General features: G+C 44.7%; 1 protein-coding gene across 2 annotated transcripts in view; it reads right to left on the bottom strand.

The window, feature by feature from the left end:
• Positions 1 to 8,989: 8,989 nt before the first annotated feature.
• The window catches only part of TAF5L (TATA-box binding protein associated factor 5 like), a 32,229-nt gene continuing 23,355 nt past the window's right edge, over positions 8,990 to 17,863 (bottom strand). For both annotated transcript variants that reach the window (XM_042907771.1, XM_042907772.1), the window contains exon 5: positions 8,990 to 10,607. In XM_042907771.1, coding sequence (XP_042763705.1) covers positions 9,810 to 10,607 — 798 coding nt within the window. In that variant the 3' untranslated portion in view covers positions 8,990 to 9,809. The remainder of the gene's footprint in view (positions 10,608 to 17,863) is intronic.

Below are 17,863 nucleotides of genomic sequence, written 5' to 3'. Positions count from 1 at the left end.
TCCCTAGGCAAACTGGTTGGCTTTTCCATATTTTTGGTAACAGATATTTTACCAAATTAGATTTTTCGGTTAGTATTACTAAGTTTATATCATGACACCATTTGATTATGAAATTTTAACTATCTTAAATTCCAATTCAATTCTTTTTTTCCATATTCAAGGATGGAAATAAGCTCCGAGAAGCCAAGTAACTTACCCATGCCCATGGCATACCTCACTGCAGCTGGGAATCAACAGCACCCTTCGCCTCTTCAGGCCACAGTGTTCCACATTCTGCAAATAAACCCTGGGCTCCCTCCTTGGCACCAGCTCAAACTAAGCAAGCCAATTAAAATACCCTCTCCCCTCCTCCCATCCCCCAATAAAAGCCCAGATTGCTTTCTGACAGGTATGTGCATTTCGTAGCATCTGAATTCGGTGTCTACACTGCTGGAGGGAGTAAGCTGTACATCCTACTGCCTCTCCAGGAAGCTAGACTGAGCAGCATTGCTGGGCTAGGGGAAGATCAGGTCTAGCTGCTGGGATTGTACCCAGACAAAATAGCCAGCATTCACTGAACTCTCCGGGTTTTTTGTTTGTTTGATTTTCCTTCTTCATGTTTTCAAAATCAATCTCAAGTTCAAAGAGGCTAAGCAGCTTGCTCTGGTTATCATATCTCTGTCAAAGCTGAGTGTTGTGGACAAAACCTAATGCAAAAATACAAACCCGAGTGAACCAAAAAAATCATATTGGTTCATAAGCTCATTCTTTTATTTATAACCTCCCTCCTCTTCCTCCTTTTCCTTTCTTTCCTCCTGCTTGTAAGCCCTGGGGAAGGGCCTGGAGCCAGGACTTCTGATCCCAGCCCTCCTACCTACTCATCTCCATGGGCAACACCCCTTGCCTCCACCACCCCCAATCTGGGCTCCCCTCCCCAGCATTCAGAGGGGCCCTGGGTAGTGCTGTCCTGTTTCTATGTACCGGCCTCATTAGTGGGCCATGAAATTAACCAGTAGGTTGTGACCAATACTAACAATTATATATCACGGTACAACACACATAGAAAGTTGTTACGCACTACACTGTTGAGTCTAAGATTTAATTAAGACAATTTTTTTTGAACATTTCTGGAATCAAGAGAGGATGGGACTTACAGCCGGATGACACTATAGCTGCTCTTGGCCAGGTGGCACTTGTGACGCATGAAGTCAGTCCCGGTGTCAGGACGGTCTCGTCTCACCGCGACCGCCCATTATTTCCATCAGCAGACTATTTAAGGACAGTTTAAGGAAGGGATGCGAAGCCTGGGTGTTTTCTGGAAGCCTTCTGTTGACACCTAAGAGAAAGAAGGGGCCAACCTCAAACCTTGCAGAATAGCTTGGAAGGAAATCCTGGGGACAAGGGTGCCCGCCCTCTTCTAGGATGCCTTATCCAACATTTATTTAGGGGCACAGAAGGGAAAACTTCAATCCTGATGGCTGACTCAAAAAGTTGAACCGAAGCTCAAGTTTCCAGAACACAATCGCAACGCATTTCACTCAAGGGAGAGGAACCATGCAAGTCTCAAAGTTTTTAAATGAACATAACATTTGAAATAGACAAAACTTCTAAGTGACAAGAAAGCATTGTTCAACATTTGATGGCAGTGAAAATAAATGGTGTATGAAAGAATGGTGCCTCTTATAGTCAATGGAGTCTTAATTTAATAAAACCCAGTATATGTGCATACTAGGTCACAGTGTAAAATAAAATATATATTTATTTAATAAATAAATATATATCATATATGTATATATTATTATGTCATTATATAATTATTATATATATATGTATGTATATACGTACATATATATGTATATCTGTCTTTCTATATACATACATATGTACATATATACATTATTATACATGTATATAACATATATTGTATATACATTGTATATATGATATTTTATTTTATTTATTTGCTTATTTATTCATTTATTTATTTAGAGGGGGTACAAGTGAGTGAGGGGCAGAGAAAGAATACCATGAGGGGCAGAGAGAGAGAGAGAGGGAGAGAAGGGGGGAAGAAAGGAGGGAGGGAGGAAGGGAGGGGAGGGAGGAGAGGGAGAGAGAGAGAGAGAGAGAAGTGGATCTCACCCAGGGCTCATTTTTTATCCAAAGAGGGGCACTAGCTCACCCAAAACGGGGTTCGTGTTCACCTGAAGCAGGTTTATTTTTATTTTAGAAAGAGCGCAAGCGGGGAGGGGGGCAGAGGGAGACAGAGAGAGAGAGAGTCTTAAGCAGCCCCCATGCTCTGCAAGGAGACTGATGAGGGGCTTGATCCCACAACCCTGGGATCATGACCTGAGTCGAAATCCAGAGTTGCATGCTCAACCGACTTGGCCACTCAGGAGCCCCAAAATACATTTTTACTGTCTGTTGAGGTCTCAACATTTGAAAGCCCCTGCTTGAGGAACTTCCATTAGAGACCGAACCAAAGCAAACCGGCAAACAGGTCTCACTCTCTGCCCCTTCTCAAGTGTCTCACGCTATCTGCACCCCGCACTCCACTTTCTCATCTACTTTTTACTCTTTCAGAAACGTTTTAATTATAATGAAATAAAATTGTACCACATAATGAAGAGTTCTTAAGTGCACGCCGGGGTAACCACCACCTAAGTCAAGAAGTAGAACATTCCTGGCCCTCCAGCGCCTCCTCCTGATCAGGACCCTTCCCCCTTTACAGAGCATCTTTGAACACACACTAACATCTATGCAGTTAGCTTGGTCTGATTTCAGACTTATGTAAATGCAATCATTCTATAGGAATGATGTGTCTTTCCCTTCAAATTGTTTTTTAATGTTTATTTATTTTTGAGACAGAGAGAGACAGAGCATGAATGGGGGAGGGTTAGAGAAAGGGAGACACAGAATCCGTAGCAGGCTCCAGGCTCTGAGCTGTCAGCACAGAGCCCGAAGCGGGGCTCAAACTCACGGAGTGTGAGATCATGACCTGAGCCGCAGTCAGATGCTTAACCGACTGAGTTACGCAGGCGCCCCCTAGCTCTAGTGTTTTCTTAGAGTCAAGGTTGTCGTTGCATGACTATGCAATAATGTATTTATCCCTTCTATTCATGGGCATTTAGTTTGTTTCCAGCTTTGGGAAATGATAGACAATGTTGCCATGGACATTTTCATATATGTATCCTGGCGGCTGAAAGGAATGCCGGGAATAACAGAGTTCACCTCTCTTCAGCTTAGTTGCACAATACCATATGGCTTCTCAAGTAGGTTACAAATTTACATTCTCACCAGTGTAGGCGGGTCAGATGCACCAACACGTGGCACTGTTAGGCTTTTACATTGTTGCTAGTCTTAGTCTGACGGGTGTTTAACAGTATCTCATTGTTTTACATTTGCATTTCCCTGAGTAACACAAGGTTGAGTAATTTTTAAACACGCTTTTTTTAAGTTTATTTACTTATTTTGAGAGAGAGAGAGAGAGAGAGACAGATCATGAGCAGGGGAGGGGCAGAGAGAGAGGGGGAGACACAGAGTCCGAAGCAGGCTCCAGGCTCTGAGCTGTCAGCACAGAGCCCGACGTGGGGCCCGAACCCATGAACCGTGAAATCATGACCTGAGCTGAAGTCGGACGCTTAGCCGACTGGGCCACCCAGGTGCCCCTAAAGATTTCATTTTTAAGTGATCTCTACACCCAACTTACAACCCCAAGATCAAGAGTGAGTCGTACGCTCCACCAACGGAGCCAGCCAGGCCACCCCTGCTTCCATCGTGAAGTACCCTCTTCTCTTGGTTCCTGAGACAGGGCCCTCTATTTTCCTTCCTTTGTTGGCTGCTGCTCCTTTCTGAAACTGTACATGTTGGGGAACGTCAAGACGTAGTTGTAGGCCCTCATCTCTTCTTACTCTATGCTCTTAACCTTGGTAATCACATCTGTTCGGGAGCTTTCAAATTCCAACTACGTGCTAATGACTCTTGCCCTCATCAGGGACAGGTTCCATGATTAGCAGGCCTAATGCAAATCGGAGAGGTTTGCTGGAGCTTCCAGATACATTTTCCTTGCTCTTAAAAGCGAGGAATGGAAAGTGAGCTCACATCCCCACTTGACATGACTGAGGATGAGCCTGGCCTTCATTGTTGTTGGCGGCCCTCTCACAACCATGGGAAAAGCCAGGCTGTGAACAAGCCAACCACGGAAGAGAACACAGAGGAGTCGCAGCACACAGGCGGGGCCCTTAGTGAGTTGCACGCGAAACCCACCTGACCTGTACACTTTGTTACGGGAACCAATAAAATGCCTTATTTGTAAACCACTTGGAGTCAGATTTCTGCCCGTGGCAGAAAGTCCTCTAATGAACAGAAGTCCCAAACTAGCACGTCAGGGCCAGACCTCTGCTCTAAGCCCCACGTGTCTCTATCTCAATGCCTATCCGGTATCGTCACTTGGTTTTCTCGTACACACCTCAAACTTTAGAGGTACAAAACGACCTCTCGACCTTTTGCCCCAAACTTCCTCTTCCTCTAGGATTTTCATCACAATAAATGGCAACTCTACCCACCAAACTGCTCGTGCCAGAAACATGTGGGTCATCTATTTCTGTCTCTTCCCCCCATACAACCCAATAAAGTCTAGTCAATCCACCTCTGTAACATTCACTCGATTTGTCCACGTTTCCCCATTTCCCCCATAGCTACTTTAGCCCATGCCACCCCCATCTCTCCCCTGGACATCTGCAATGATCTTAACTGGCCTCCTTGCTCACTCTCATACCCTCAATCCATGCTCCTTACACCTGCCAGTGATTTTTTTTTAATCAGTAATGATCTCATTTTCTACAGCGTAGCAGTTAAAAGGATGGACTATGGAGTGGGACTGATAGGTTAGTTATCGACTCTACAGAAGTAATCACCCCAAACCTTAGTGGCTTAATATCTCACGGTTTCTGTGAGTTGGGAAACCAGGCAGACTTACCTGGACGTCTCTGTCTCAAGGTCGATCAGGAGGCTGCAGTCTTATCTGAAGGCTCGAACGGGACAGCATCTGCATCGGAGCTCATTTGTGTGGTAGTTGGCAGGATTCGGGTCCTCACAGGCTGTTGGTTAGAGGCTGCTTTCGGTTCATTGCCCCACAGGTCATGCCACGTAGGGCTGCCTGGCACACGGTCGCTGGCTTCCATCATTCAGCTGCCCTGCAGTGCTCGGTACAGACAGGTCCAGTAAATGTTGCTTAGTTATCCTGATGCTGAAGTGCAAGTCCACTGCAAATGTGTCTATGTCCTCTTGCTGGCAGTGACATCAAGGTGGAACTTGGACTTCGTCACTTGGCTGAGGTACACCGTTCAATGGTTTCCATCCCACCTAGGATAAAAGCCAACCTCCCGACAGTGCCCCAAAACTCTGCCAATTATCCAAACTCATGTCGAGCTGTTGTGCTCCTTACTCACCTTGCCTCAGCTCCAGTGGACTTCTTTGAGTGTACCAGGTTCTTCCCCAGTTGGGGGTCTGGACCATTCTTTCCCGAGCTCTGCCTGGCTAACTCCTGCTTCCCCTCCAGGTCTCAGCTTCACTGTTACTTCTTCAGGGAGGCCTTCCTTGAATGCTTAGTGTAAATTAGATTCCTGGGCATATTCTTTCATTGCACCCAGTATAGCACTCCCTACTGCTTGAAATTATATATTTATTTATGGTATTGTATGATCAATATTCGCCTCCCTCTTTAAACTATAAACTCAAGTCAGGGTCTATATCAGTTTGCTTACTGCTGCATCTTTGCCCGCTAACACAGTATCTGATCATAACAGACGTTCACATATTTAACATAAAAATCTTTCTTATAGAAATTTCAGCCAATCATGGGAAAGTATCTTAAGTTGTCCTTCGATGGGCCAAACTGACAAGGAACATTTGCATTCCTCAAATTCTACAGTGAAGATTTTCTGTTTACCATAAAGCAGTTTCGGAATTAATTGGCTGCCATGTGGGGCTCGATAACATGAATCCTTGCTGTGGGCCGGGCATAGATATAATGAACACTTTTCTAAAACATGCAACCGAAAGACAAGTTGATGTATAGACTAATCTTTTTTTTTTTTTTAACGTTTATTTATTATGAGAGAGAAAGCACGCACATGAGCAGGGGAGGAGCAGAGATGGGGAGAGAGAATCCCAAGCAGGCTCTCTGCTGTCAGCATGGAACGTGACTCAAGGCTCCATCCCATGAACCGTGAGATCTTGACCTGAGCCGAGATCAAGAGCCAGATACTCAACCAACTGAGCCACCCAGGCGCCCACAGACTAATCTTTTAATCCATATACTTAAATATCAATCTGGGCAATAGCAAACTTAGAAGCCTACATACTCAATGGATTTTTTTTATACATCCACATTTTTAATATCTGAATAAAACAAGGGAAAAGCTAATCACAGCTATACTTAGAAGCTAAGGACACACACACACACACACACACACACACACACACATAAACTTCAAATTGTTTCCCGTTTCATCTCAATTTATTACTTTCCTTTATCTTAACTTTCTCTTTCTTTTGGCCTGTCTACTGCTAAATTGAAATTACAGTCAGGTTTTCTGAGACTCTCAATCTAAGAAATCTCAAGCTGTTTTTTCCCCTACCTGACACACATTACAGAGATTTATCATCGTGGCTCAAAATAATTGAAGATTCTCAAGTTTCTTTTAGAAACTGGTACATATTGTTTGTTTGTAGTTAGTGTCAGTTCGATCTGCTTGCTGCTGATTTCTCTGGCAAAGGGAAGCATGAGTCTAACAACTATTGGCAAGAATATTTAATTTCTAGTAACCTCAGGTCACTCTTTACCTGGCAATGCGGGAACGAAGGAAGACAAGAGTCTGGGGAAGGACATGCACTTTGGAGCCAGACTGCCCAGGTTCAAATTCTGGTTACTAGCTGTGTGACTCTATGGTAAGTGACTTAATCCAACAGGGCCTCAAAATCCTCAACGTAGAATGTGGATAAAAATGGCACTTAGCTCCCAGAGTTGTTATGGAGATCATAGAATGATTTCTGAGAGACAGTAAGCACTGCATATACATACATATATATTTAATATGCATATTTCTTTCCTGAAGGTTTTTTTTTTTTTTTTAAAGGTTTTTCTATCTTCAAGGCTATATCCTCCAGCTAGAACTTGAGGATACTAAATAGAGATCCTCTCTGTAAAACATCCAAGACATGTGATCATTCCCTGTTGGGTGTAGATAATATAGCTTCTCTGGGCTTTAGGTATTTCATGTACCAAGTGGTGATATCACCAGTCCTGTGTGCCGAACAAAACTGCTCTGAAGAGAAAAATAAAACAATGCAGGAGAGCAACCTTAAGAGTAGAACTATGTTCATATGCACCCTCGTGGCCATAATCACACATATGATGTTTCTAAGAATCTGGGGGATGTTGTGAGGAGGGTTCTATTAAGTTAAATTACTCCACATTAAAATTAGTTCAAAACAGCAAAAAGAGGCCAAACATACGGATCATTAAGAGCTTCAACTGAAATTACAAAGCATATACATGATCGGTAATTTTAAGACTGACCAACCTAATACATTTTTTGTGTTTAATCAAAGAAATATTGCATTCAAAAACAAACACAAACCGTTTCCAAATCATCCCTAATCAGTGGTATTTTCACTTCTGGAAAATGATTCAGCTCAATTTAGGGATTATTGTTTCTGGCAATATAGCGTACAATCTAACTTGAGAGTTCACTTCTTACATATAAGAATACATCTGAATTCTATCTAGGCTCTTCCACAGACGATGTGGAAAGTGACGCTGGCTAAGTTGCCATAGGATCCTTCTTACTGTATCTCAAATATACAGATTTTTATGATTAAGAAACATTTCCTATTATTATTAGCATCTTAGGCTCAAGTAAAAACAGAATTTTCACACATAATGCTAGAATCTTCCTATTTGGTTTCCTGAGAGCTTTTGATGTTTCACCAGTACATTTAAAAAATTCTCACATCATTTAAATTTTTGCACAAGACCTTTATCCAGAATTGTTCAATACATGGTTTAAATTAATGAAAAAACACAGCTCTTATGCCCCTTAGAAATTTGATCAGTCTTTTTCTTTTTTTGGAGAGACAGAGAGAGACAGAGTGTGAGTGGAGGAGGGGTAGACAGAGAGGGAGACACAGAACGTGAAGCAGGTTCCAGGTTCTGAGCCATCAGCACAGAGCCCGACGCGGGGCTCGAACTCACAGACCGCGAGATCATGACCTGAGCTGATGTTGGACGCTTAACCGACTGAGCCACCCAGGAGCCCCAGAAATGTGATCAGTCTTAAGTGCGACCAATAATTCCTGTGAATGGGAAGAGGAATCACGATTCACAGTAAGCTGCACAGGACATAGGGGCAGAGAAGAGTACACCTGCATCGGGGCTGGCCTGGCCTACATCCATGGCTGCCATCCCCGGGAGAGGCGGGCTGCGCGCCACCCCGGGACAGGCCGCACGCCCACCTGTCCTCACAGTTTCAATGAGATACGACACTTTTTTTTTTTTTTTGAAACTAAATACATTTTAATAGAAAACAAAATACAAAATAACTCTTTTCAGAAAACAGAAATATTTAATCCTTTTTCCACGAATTCGAACTTGCTTTATCCTCAAAGCACAGTTGGCTATGCGTGCGGGCGTACTCAACGATTTGTTCCGCAAACTGTTCATTAAACCGCTGTTGCAGCGCAGGTGGGAGCAACCGATCGCAGGAGAAAAGGACGCTGAGAGAGCCACGCCTCTGAAGAGGTGGGCGTTTGGAAATTTAACATTTTCTAATTCTATCTTTTGCCTTATCGCTTCAATTTATTTTCATCTCTTTGCCGCAATCTGTCCTTTCGGGGGGAGAGAACTGTTCACAGAAGGGCAGCCGCGAGGAGACTCTCTCCCACCATCACCGCCAGAGCCCAGGACTTGCTCACACGCACCCCCCACCCCCCCCCCCACCCCCACCGCCCGCTTCGAGAAACATGTCAGCCGGAGTGATCAGTCCGTCACCCCAGAAATTTTCCCTTTCTCCCAAAACACTGTGCTACCAAATTCTCTGAATTCCCTGAACCTCAAGATTCCAAGTATCACAGCCAGTGCCAGGAGTAAAACCTGAAAGATGAGAGCAGAGAAAGCCCCTCTGCCAGTGCTAGGTTTCCTCTTCTCAATAATAATAATAATTATAATTATAATAATAAAAAACAAATCCTGGTTCTCTGTAATCACGGAAAAGGAAAGACTTTTTGCCAGGATTATCCCCGCCCCGTTCCTAGTTCCCACCCCCTCATTCCTACCCCAGTAAAGCCCCCTTCCACCCAGGCGACCGAGAACACGTGACCCTGGGGCACTGTCCTGAGCGCGCCCTGCGGCCATCCTTGGGCCCAACGCAGCACCCCGGCGGTGGCGGCGGCGAGGGAAGCAGCATCTCGGGTTTACACGCGGGGAAAGCGAGACACACACCGGAAGGTGCTCAGGCGAGGATGCGGGGGGATCTTTGTAAGAACTTGCAATCCGACCTCCAGAGCCTCTTGATTCTCCATCTCATGTCCAATGACAGCACCTCTCCTGCCCCCAGTCCTTCGACCCTGGGGGGGACGGAGGGAGGGAAGGGGTGACGTGCTCGGGACGTCTGCACGGGAGAAGGGGGGGGAAGCGGGGAGTCTTTCACAGTCAGTCAGTGATTCAATCTCAATTCGTCCTAAGACTTGCAACCTGGAGCCTTTCCACTACTGCCCCAGTCCGTTACAACAAAGATTAAAAAAAAAAAAAAAAAAAAAAAGGAAGAAAGAAATTAATGTTCCTGATTTTCTTGTGTGATTCCAGTCACTAGAAGAAGGTTGCAGGCCATGAACTGCACGCTCAGTACATTGCTCATCTGCCCGGTGTACACGCCCACGAGTTCGCCAGAGGAGCCGTCGGCTGGGGCGCTGCAGTACGTGTTCCTAATGTCCCAGACGCGTACCGAGTTGTCCATGGACGCAGAGGCGATCAGACTACTGTCCGGACTGAAGGTGAGGCTGGTGATGTTGTCCGTATGGCCCCTCAGTTCTTTATAAAGGGTCCCAGAGGCCAAGTCCCACAGCTTCAGCCGCTGGTCCTCGCCGGCCGATGCCAAGTACTTACCGTTGGGAGAAAAGGCGAGAGAGAGCACGGGGCCGCGGTGGCCGGTGAAGAGCCTCACCGAGTTCCCCTGTTGGGCACTCCACAGCCGGACAGTCTTGTCGGTCGAGCCTGTGGCTAAGTAGTTCGAATTAGGGTGGAATTTGACACAGTCCACATCTGCCAGGTGCCCGGCATATATCCTCAGCGGGTACGTCCGATCAAATGACCACAGCCTTGCGGTGCGGTCATGGGACCCGCTGGCAAAGTACAGGCTATATGGGCTAATGTCCAGGTCCCACACGGGGTAGGCATGTCCTTGGTATAACACAGTGTTGGTGAAACTCCCGAGGTCCCAGTACCTAATGGACATGTCTTCAGAACAAGAGAGCAACCCTGAGCTGTCTGCGAGGAACCTTGTGCTGTATACCGGTCCACAGTGTCCCCGTAGTATCTTCATCTCTGTGCCCGCATTATCATCCTCATCATCCTGGGAACAGTGGGGGTGGGGGTGGGGGATGGCAAAGAGACACACAAGAAAAAAAATGTTTAGTGGTCTGCCATGAAAACCAAAGAGTCCAGCAAAAACAGAGCATCTGCCCAGTGTCAGTGGCCTCGCGCTTAAGGGTGAGCCCAGGAAAACATCGCATGACTGCATAAAAAGTCTCCTACAACTTACAAATTGGCTTCCTGACATTCGTCCTGCAGCTAAGACTATATTAAAAGTATACAGATGCGAGGCTATTATTATAATACTGTGGACCTTTCCGTTAGGCTGGGGATAAGAGATTTCAAACGCTGATCAAAAAACAAGTCAATGGTAATTTCCACTGTTAATTTGGATGGGCATCATTTGGAAAGATTTACTTCTGAATTCACATTACGTTCTTAGGTTCTTTTCTTCTGTGGGCAGGTCTTCATCGGTCAGTTTTAGCTGCTTTATAAACCACATCGCTCCCTGTTTCTACCCTGCTAAGAAAATTCCTGGCATTCCCATGACTGGGGTCAATGACGAAGGCAGACGTGGTCTTGATTCGAAATTAATCCAAAACCACCGTAGGGGCTGTCCACAATAAAGCTTAGACACATCAGAACGAATAGTAAACCAGAAAGGTGCAGTTACCAATAAATGACACTCACACCTTGCGACCAGGCATAAACCATAAACTGCTGGTGTCCAAAAAGAAATAAAGATGAAGGGTTTTTTTTGTTCTTCTTCTTCTTTTTTTTTTTTTTTTTTTTTTTTTTGAGAGAGAGAGAGAGAGAGAGAGAGAAATCCATGCTGAGCACGGAGCCCAACTCGGGGCTGGATCCCACGACCCTGGGATCATGACCTGAGCTGAAATCAAGAGTCAGATGCTCAACTAATTGAGCCACCCAGGTGTCCCTAGATGGGATTTTTTTTTTTTTTTGATGTGTATTTATTTCTGAGAGAAAGAGAGAGACAGAAAGAGAGAGAGGAGAGATGGGCAGAGAGAGAGGGATACACAGAATCTGAAGCAGGCTCCAGGCTCCGAGCTGAGCTGTCAGCACAGAGCCCGACGCGGGGCTTGAACTCACGAACCATGAGATCATGACCTGAGCTGAAGTCAGATGCTTAACTGACTGAGCCACCCAGGCGCCCCCCTAAGATGAAATGTTAAACTGAGACTTTCTGGAGGGTCTCAAACATTTTCCCAAACAAAGCATGGGTTTAGAATAGCTTTAAACAAAGCCAAGAGACTCATGGGATTCTTGGAAATAAATTCCTGTGTGTGGGGACAGAAAAGAAGATAGCCGCTCATAGTACTGAGGGAAGTCCCCTTCCTCACCCTCTTCCCCCCAAGGACACTATCTCTGTTCAAAATCCCGGTTCCCTTCATTCTCTCGTAGACAAGCACCTCACTTAGCACTACAGCTCTCTGTCCAGGAATTCATAAATTAACACGGGTTTTAATTAAACCCCAGGTGAACGGGGAGTAAGAAGATTTTTGAACCAACTGGCTTTGCTGCCTTAGAAATAAAAAGGTCTACGAGCCTTAGGTTCTGGTACAGGAAAAGGGCATCTTTCTCATTTCCATTTGAACACGATGAAAATCAAAATAAGACAAATGCCTTCAATGTGTACATATTTGAGGAAAAGGTAAGAGAAAATAAATACTGACGTCCATGAATATTCAGAATGGCTATTCCAGACATTCAACATTAAAAATACATAAGCATTCGGGAGCCCAACGTTCTACCGAGCGTTACCAAGAATATTAGTAATTTTCCTTTCAAAAGAGGTTACAACAACACTTTAAAATTTCAAGAATGACTCACTGCTGTACACCAGAAAATTTATATAAAAACCGTGGGAACAAAAAACGACCCCGGATGAATTACACAGAGACCCTTTGAAGGTAATCCACAGGGCACGTTACCATCTCTGAGGCTTAAGTGGTCTTCATTTGGAGCAAGAAGTTAGGGAAGTGGGTCTTCGCCTCCTAGGTGGGGACCCTAAAATCAGGCTGGCACTTCCAGGGGTCCTGACGACTGTCCCGAGCACATGGAAAAGTGCCTGGTTGACTGTATAGACCAAGAGATGGGGAAACCAGAGCATTCCTGCTGGCTATCACTATCAGCCCTATGCCAGGACCACAGCTTAAAATAACCCAGCCACATTTTCTTCTGTGGCTCAACCCAGTCCCACAAGGGCCTCAGCATAGTCAAGCTGAAACTCTGAACAAGCAGCTGATTCACACATGCCCAGCCCAATTCTCCCTCTCCTTCCTTTCGTGCCAACAGGACAAAACCCCAAACTCCCTACAATCGGCTGAACCGACAGCAAATGCGCATTGGTCCCAAATAGGAATTTTTAATTTGTAAAGTGTATTCGTGTAATACTAAATGACACCGTGTACATTATAAAACACGCGTAAGAAATTTAAAAATAAGAAAAGGAAGTATAAAAAGGTCTTCGAATGTTGTGTTTCGTACCCCTGTGCCATAGTTTGCTAAACCCTGCTTTAGGTCACGGAGGCCCTACAAATCTCGGACTTCTTATGGATGTCTGCTCCTGGACTAGGAGGTTCGATGTGCCTCAGCTCACACTCCAGACTTTCTTAGCTCAAGGGTACTCTTTGGGGTCTGAGATTTGGCCTTGGGCTGTTCTCCCATCATCAGGTGCCAATGGAACTGGAAGAGATTAAATATGGCGGGCCTGGGAGTTGGTTAAGACTTGGGAACGAGAGAAGGCGGCTCTCGGCTCGTGGAGCTGAACACGTTGTTGTAAGCGTAAAACACACCAGATTTCCAAGACTTAGGACAAAAAAGGAGAATATAACAGATTTCGGTAATAATTTTTTTAATATTGCTTACATGTTGAAATGATAATACTTTAGCCACACTGGATTAAATAAGATACATTATTAATTTGATTTTTTCATGTGGCTACTAGAAAAATAAAAAGTACAAACAAGGCTCACGTTACACTCTTACAGGCCGGCAAAGACCTAAACGACCATTTTATACACAAATCACAGAACTGAGTGTCATTCACAACACTGACTGCTTTCCTTTTCAGACTGAAAGACTGCTGGACTGGGGCAAGGCTCGCTAGACAGTGCGTGAACGGATGCTGTACTGCAGGGCTGCTAGGAGGGTGGGAGGCTGGCAGGGATGAGGGTGATCGTGTACACATACCTGAAACAGAGAAAATCCTTGATCTGGTATCTGTGGTTTGGCCATGTTGCTCGAATGTTAAAAAGACATAGTTAACAATCAACAAGGGTAAACGCCGGACCTCATTGCTAACTTATAGAGGATGGAGGGTCTCAGACAGGAGGCGGGGGTTGGGGGGGGGGGTGCTGCTACCTTTGGGAAGAAGGGCACTGCCGTGCCAGTTAACAGCTTTTCAGAGGTTAATCCAGAATATCTTCCAAGTTGAAGATATCGGGGCAGTGCCGTACATCCAGTTTTACTTGACTTAATAGAGAACATTTTATGCCCTCGTTGGAGCTTTTGTTTTCTGATTTTTTAAAACTGAGACAGAATTCACATACTCTAAAATTCACTCTCTTTAAAAAGTATAACTCGGGCCACCTGGGTGGCTCAGTTGGTGAAGTGTCCCATTTCAGCTCAGGTCATGATCTTGTGGTTCATGGGTTTGAGCCCCACGTTGGGCTCTGTGCTGACGGCTCAGAGCCTGGAGCCCACTTCGGATTGTGCGTCTCCCTCTCTCCCTGTCCCTCCCCTGCTAATGCTCTGTCTCTGTCTCAAAAAATAAGCGTTAAAAAAAATTTTTTTTTACAGCATAACTCGATGGCTTTTAGTATACTCACAGAATTGTGCAACTATGACCACTTACCTAGTACAGAACATTTTCATCACCTCAAAAAAGAACCCCTTTCCCCATTAGCAATCGCTGCCCAGTTCCCTGTCCCCAGCCTCTGGCCTGGGGAAACAGTCTACTTTGTTTCTACGGATATGCCTATTCTGGATATTTCCTATAATGAAATCCTATAGTAAGTGGTCCTTCGTGGCTGGCTTCTTTTACTTAGCAAAATGTTTATTTACGAGGCTCATCTACATTACAGCAGGTCTCATATGTATCTTTATAACTTTTTATGGCTGAACAGTATTCCATCACACAGATATACCACATTTTGTGTATCTATTAATCTGCTGACTGACATTTGGGCTGTTCACACTTTGGGGCAATTATGAATAATGATATTATGAACATGTACAATTTTTTGAACATGTACAAATTTTTTTTTGAACATGTACAAATTTTTGTGTGGACATGTCTTTTCAATTCTCTTGGGCATATATCTGGAAATGGAATTGCTGGGTCTGATCAATATTTTAAATACCTACTATTAAAACATTTTATCCACTAACTTGTGCAACAGCTGTTGCTTCACAAAGATTAAGGCAGAGGTTGCAAAGTGGAGTTTTGATTGGGTTTTCGTGTCCTTTCGTACTTCCTACCAGCTCTTTGATCCAGGTAGCTTTACCATTTACTTTTACCTGCTTGGCCTCTACAAGCATGTGAGTTTGTGATCTTTGCATTAAGAGTTTCTATTTTAGGGGCGCCTGGGTGGCTCAGTCAGTTGAGTGTCCGACTTCAGCTCAGGTCATTGATGATCTCACGGTTTGTGGGTTCGAGCCCCGTGTCAGGCTCTGTGCTGACAGCTCAGAGCCTGGGGCCTGCTTCAGACTCTGTACCTCCTTCTCTCTCTGCCCCTCCCCCACTCGTGCACTGTCTCACTCTGTCTCTCAAAAATAAATCAATGTGAAAAAAAAAAGAGTTTCTATTTTAGGGGTGCCTGGGTGGCTCAGTCGGGTAAGCATCTGACTTCGGCTCAGGTCATGATCTTGTGGTTTGTGAGTTTGAGCCCCATGTCGGGCTCTGGGCTGACAGCTCAGAGCTTGGAGCCTGCTTCGTATCCCATGTCTCCCTCTCTCTCTCTCTCTCTCTCTCTCTCTGCCCCTCCCCCACTTGCACTCTGTCTCTCTCTCTCTCAAAAATAAACATTAAAAAAATTTTTTTAAGAGTTTCCATTTTAATTGTGAATTCTATAACAAGTCCAAGTTCTCATTCAAGAAACATTAAAAACTATCAGAACTGATTTATACCTTGCTTTCCCTCAAAATGTTCCTCATCAGAAACCAAAAAACCAAAAACAACCCCCCTCCCCACCATAACGACAAAAACTTCCCTAAACTGCTATGACAAAATGGGTGGGGGGGGTGGGGGGTAGAAATCCCAAACAGGAAACCCCTCACAACATAATGGGACGATCTCAACTTTAGTTCTAAAGGTAAAAGAAAGTTTGTTCACAAGGAAAGCAGTACCTTCCTACTGTAGCAGAATCTATGGTACTTTCCATGTGGATAATGGCGAATAAATCAGGAAGATACCTAAACAAAACAAGCGCTCCCCTGACATCACCTCTTCTGAGTCGAATAGCATGTCCCACCATCCACCCAGGTGGTCAAGTCTGAGACACAGATGTCCTCCTCGACTCTTCCTTTGCCTCCAGCCCCTCCACTGAATCCAATGCTGGAGCCCTCATCTAACCTGTCCACTGTGCTCCCTTCCTGCCGCCACTCCCCTTGCTCAGGCCACCGCAATCCCTCACGCAGCCTGTGGCGCCATACTGCTTCCTGTCTTACCACTCCCAACGGTAGCTACATTTAATTTCTATCACTTCCTGGAATTCATCATGTTATTCTTCGCTTCTGGGTCTTCAAATGCACGCCTTCCAAAGCCTGGAAATCTCTACAGAATAGGTCACAAAGCTAATTCTCAGTGGTAGCCCAGGTAGAATCTTAAAACGTTTTTTGAACCTAATGTTCTTTCCTTCTTCGTATTTATCTTTCTCTTTGCTGTCTTCCTTTATGTTAACTTGTAATGCCTAGAATAATCTCCAAACAATATCATCAAGCTGATAAGGTCAGCAGGAATAATTTCTCTCCTTGTATTTACAGAAGGTTGTAACTCAACGAAGGCAGCATCCTTCAGTTGTATGTGAAGAATGCTCAACAGGCTAGAATTGTCTCCTAGGAAAAGAAATCTAAAAATTCAAATACATGAGCAATAAAAAATATCTCGGGGGTGCCTTGGTGGCTCAGTTGGTTGAGTGTCTGACTCTTGGTTTCAGTTCAGGTCATGATCTCATGGTTGGGGGATCGAGCCCCGCCCTGGGCTCTGCTCTGACAGGGTAGAGCCTGCTTGGGATTCTCCCTCCCTCTCTCTCTGACCCTCCCTCACTTGTAAGATTCTAGAAATCAAAGGGTGTGTATTGGAATTTAGACCTTTTACTCATCACAACAAACTCCTCTGTGTCATCTCAGTCACAAGAAACAAAAATTCAAAGATCATATTAACTGGAAGTTGATTAAGAAAACAAGAATTGGAAAAAAGGGCTTATTTTGTGCATCCAATATTCTTGATATCCTTATCACCTATGGAAATTACGCTGAACTTTTCTAAACTCCTTAATTTTTCAACCCCATGCAAAGAATTTTCCATCGAAACTAACTTGAGCCACAGCTCCCTGAATTTCAGTGGTGAGATGACGAAAATATTCTAGCCCCCAGCTGTTGTGGGGCCACTTTCAGGGAAGGCGAACTCTATGAAATTTCTCTCTTTGCCCACATGTTTTCTAAGACAGTAACTCTCAGGGACTTGAAACTCGGGCCACTCGGCCTGCCTTTTCGGTAACCATCCCTAAACAAACCGAACAAGATCATTACCCCGACTGATGGGTGAAATGTCAACTATACTTTCTGTGTACTTTTCAAAATGGGGTTTGGGAACGCCCCGGGGGGACATGAAGCCAGAGGACGTGCACTGGCCCCAGGAAGGCCAGTAACACCCAGTGTTGGTGAGGGTGAAGGGAGACCAGAGTTCTCATTTACCGTTGATGTGACCGGAAAATGAGAATATTTATCATAATTTAAAGTGCAGACCCTCTGACCCAGCAATCCTACTTCTAAATGTTTATGTTTGCACAAGTGTACACCCTGGCTGCCACCGCTGTCACCGCCACCCACACCCACACTTACTGTAAATCTCAATATTAGCTAAAGGTCTTTAATTAGGCTTAGCAATGTTATCCACATTCAGACAGTAACAAACACTGATCGATCATTAATGATGTTCAGTTAATGTTGTTAAGAATAGTTTTCATGTCTTCCAAGGTTAGGCATGAGCAGGAATTCAATGGCTACAGGTTACATGGGCATTAGTCTGGCTGCGGCTATACGGTGAAGGAA

Source organism: Panthera leo, chromosome D2 (genome assembly GCF_018350215.1).
Source record: "Panthera leo isolate Ple1 chromosome D2, P.leo_Ple1_pat1.1, whole genome shotgun sequence".
NCBI lineage: Eukaryota > Metazoa > Chordata > Mammalia > Carnivora > Felidae > Panthera > Panthera leo.
This window is presented reverse-complemented; position numbering and strand designations above follow the sequence as displayed.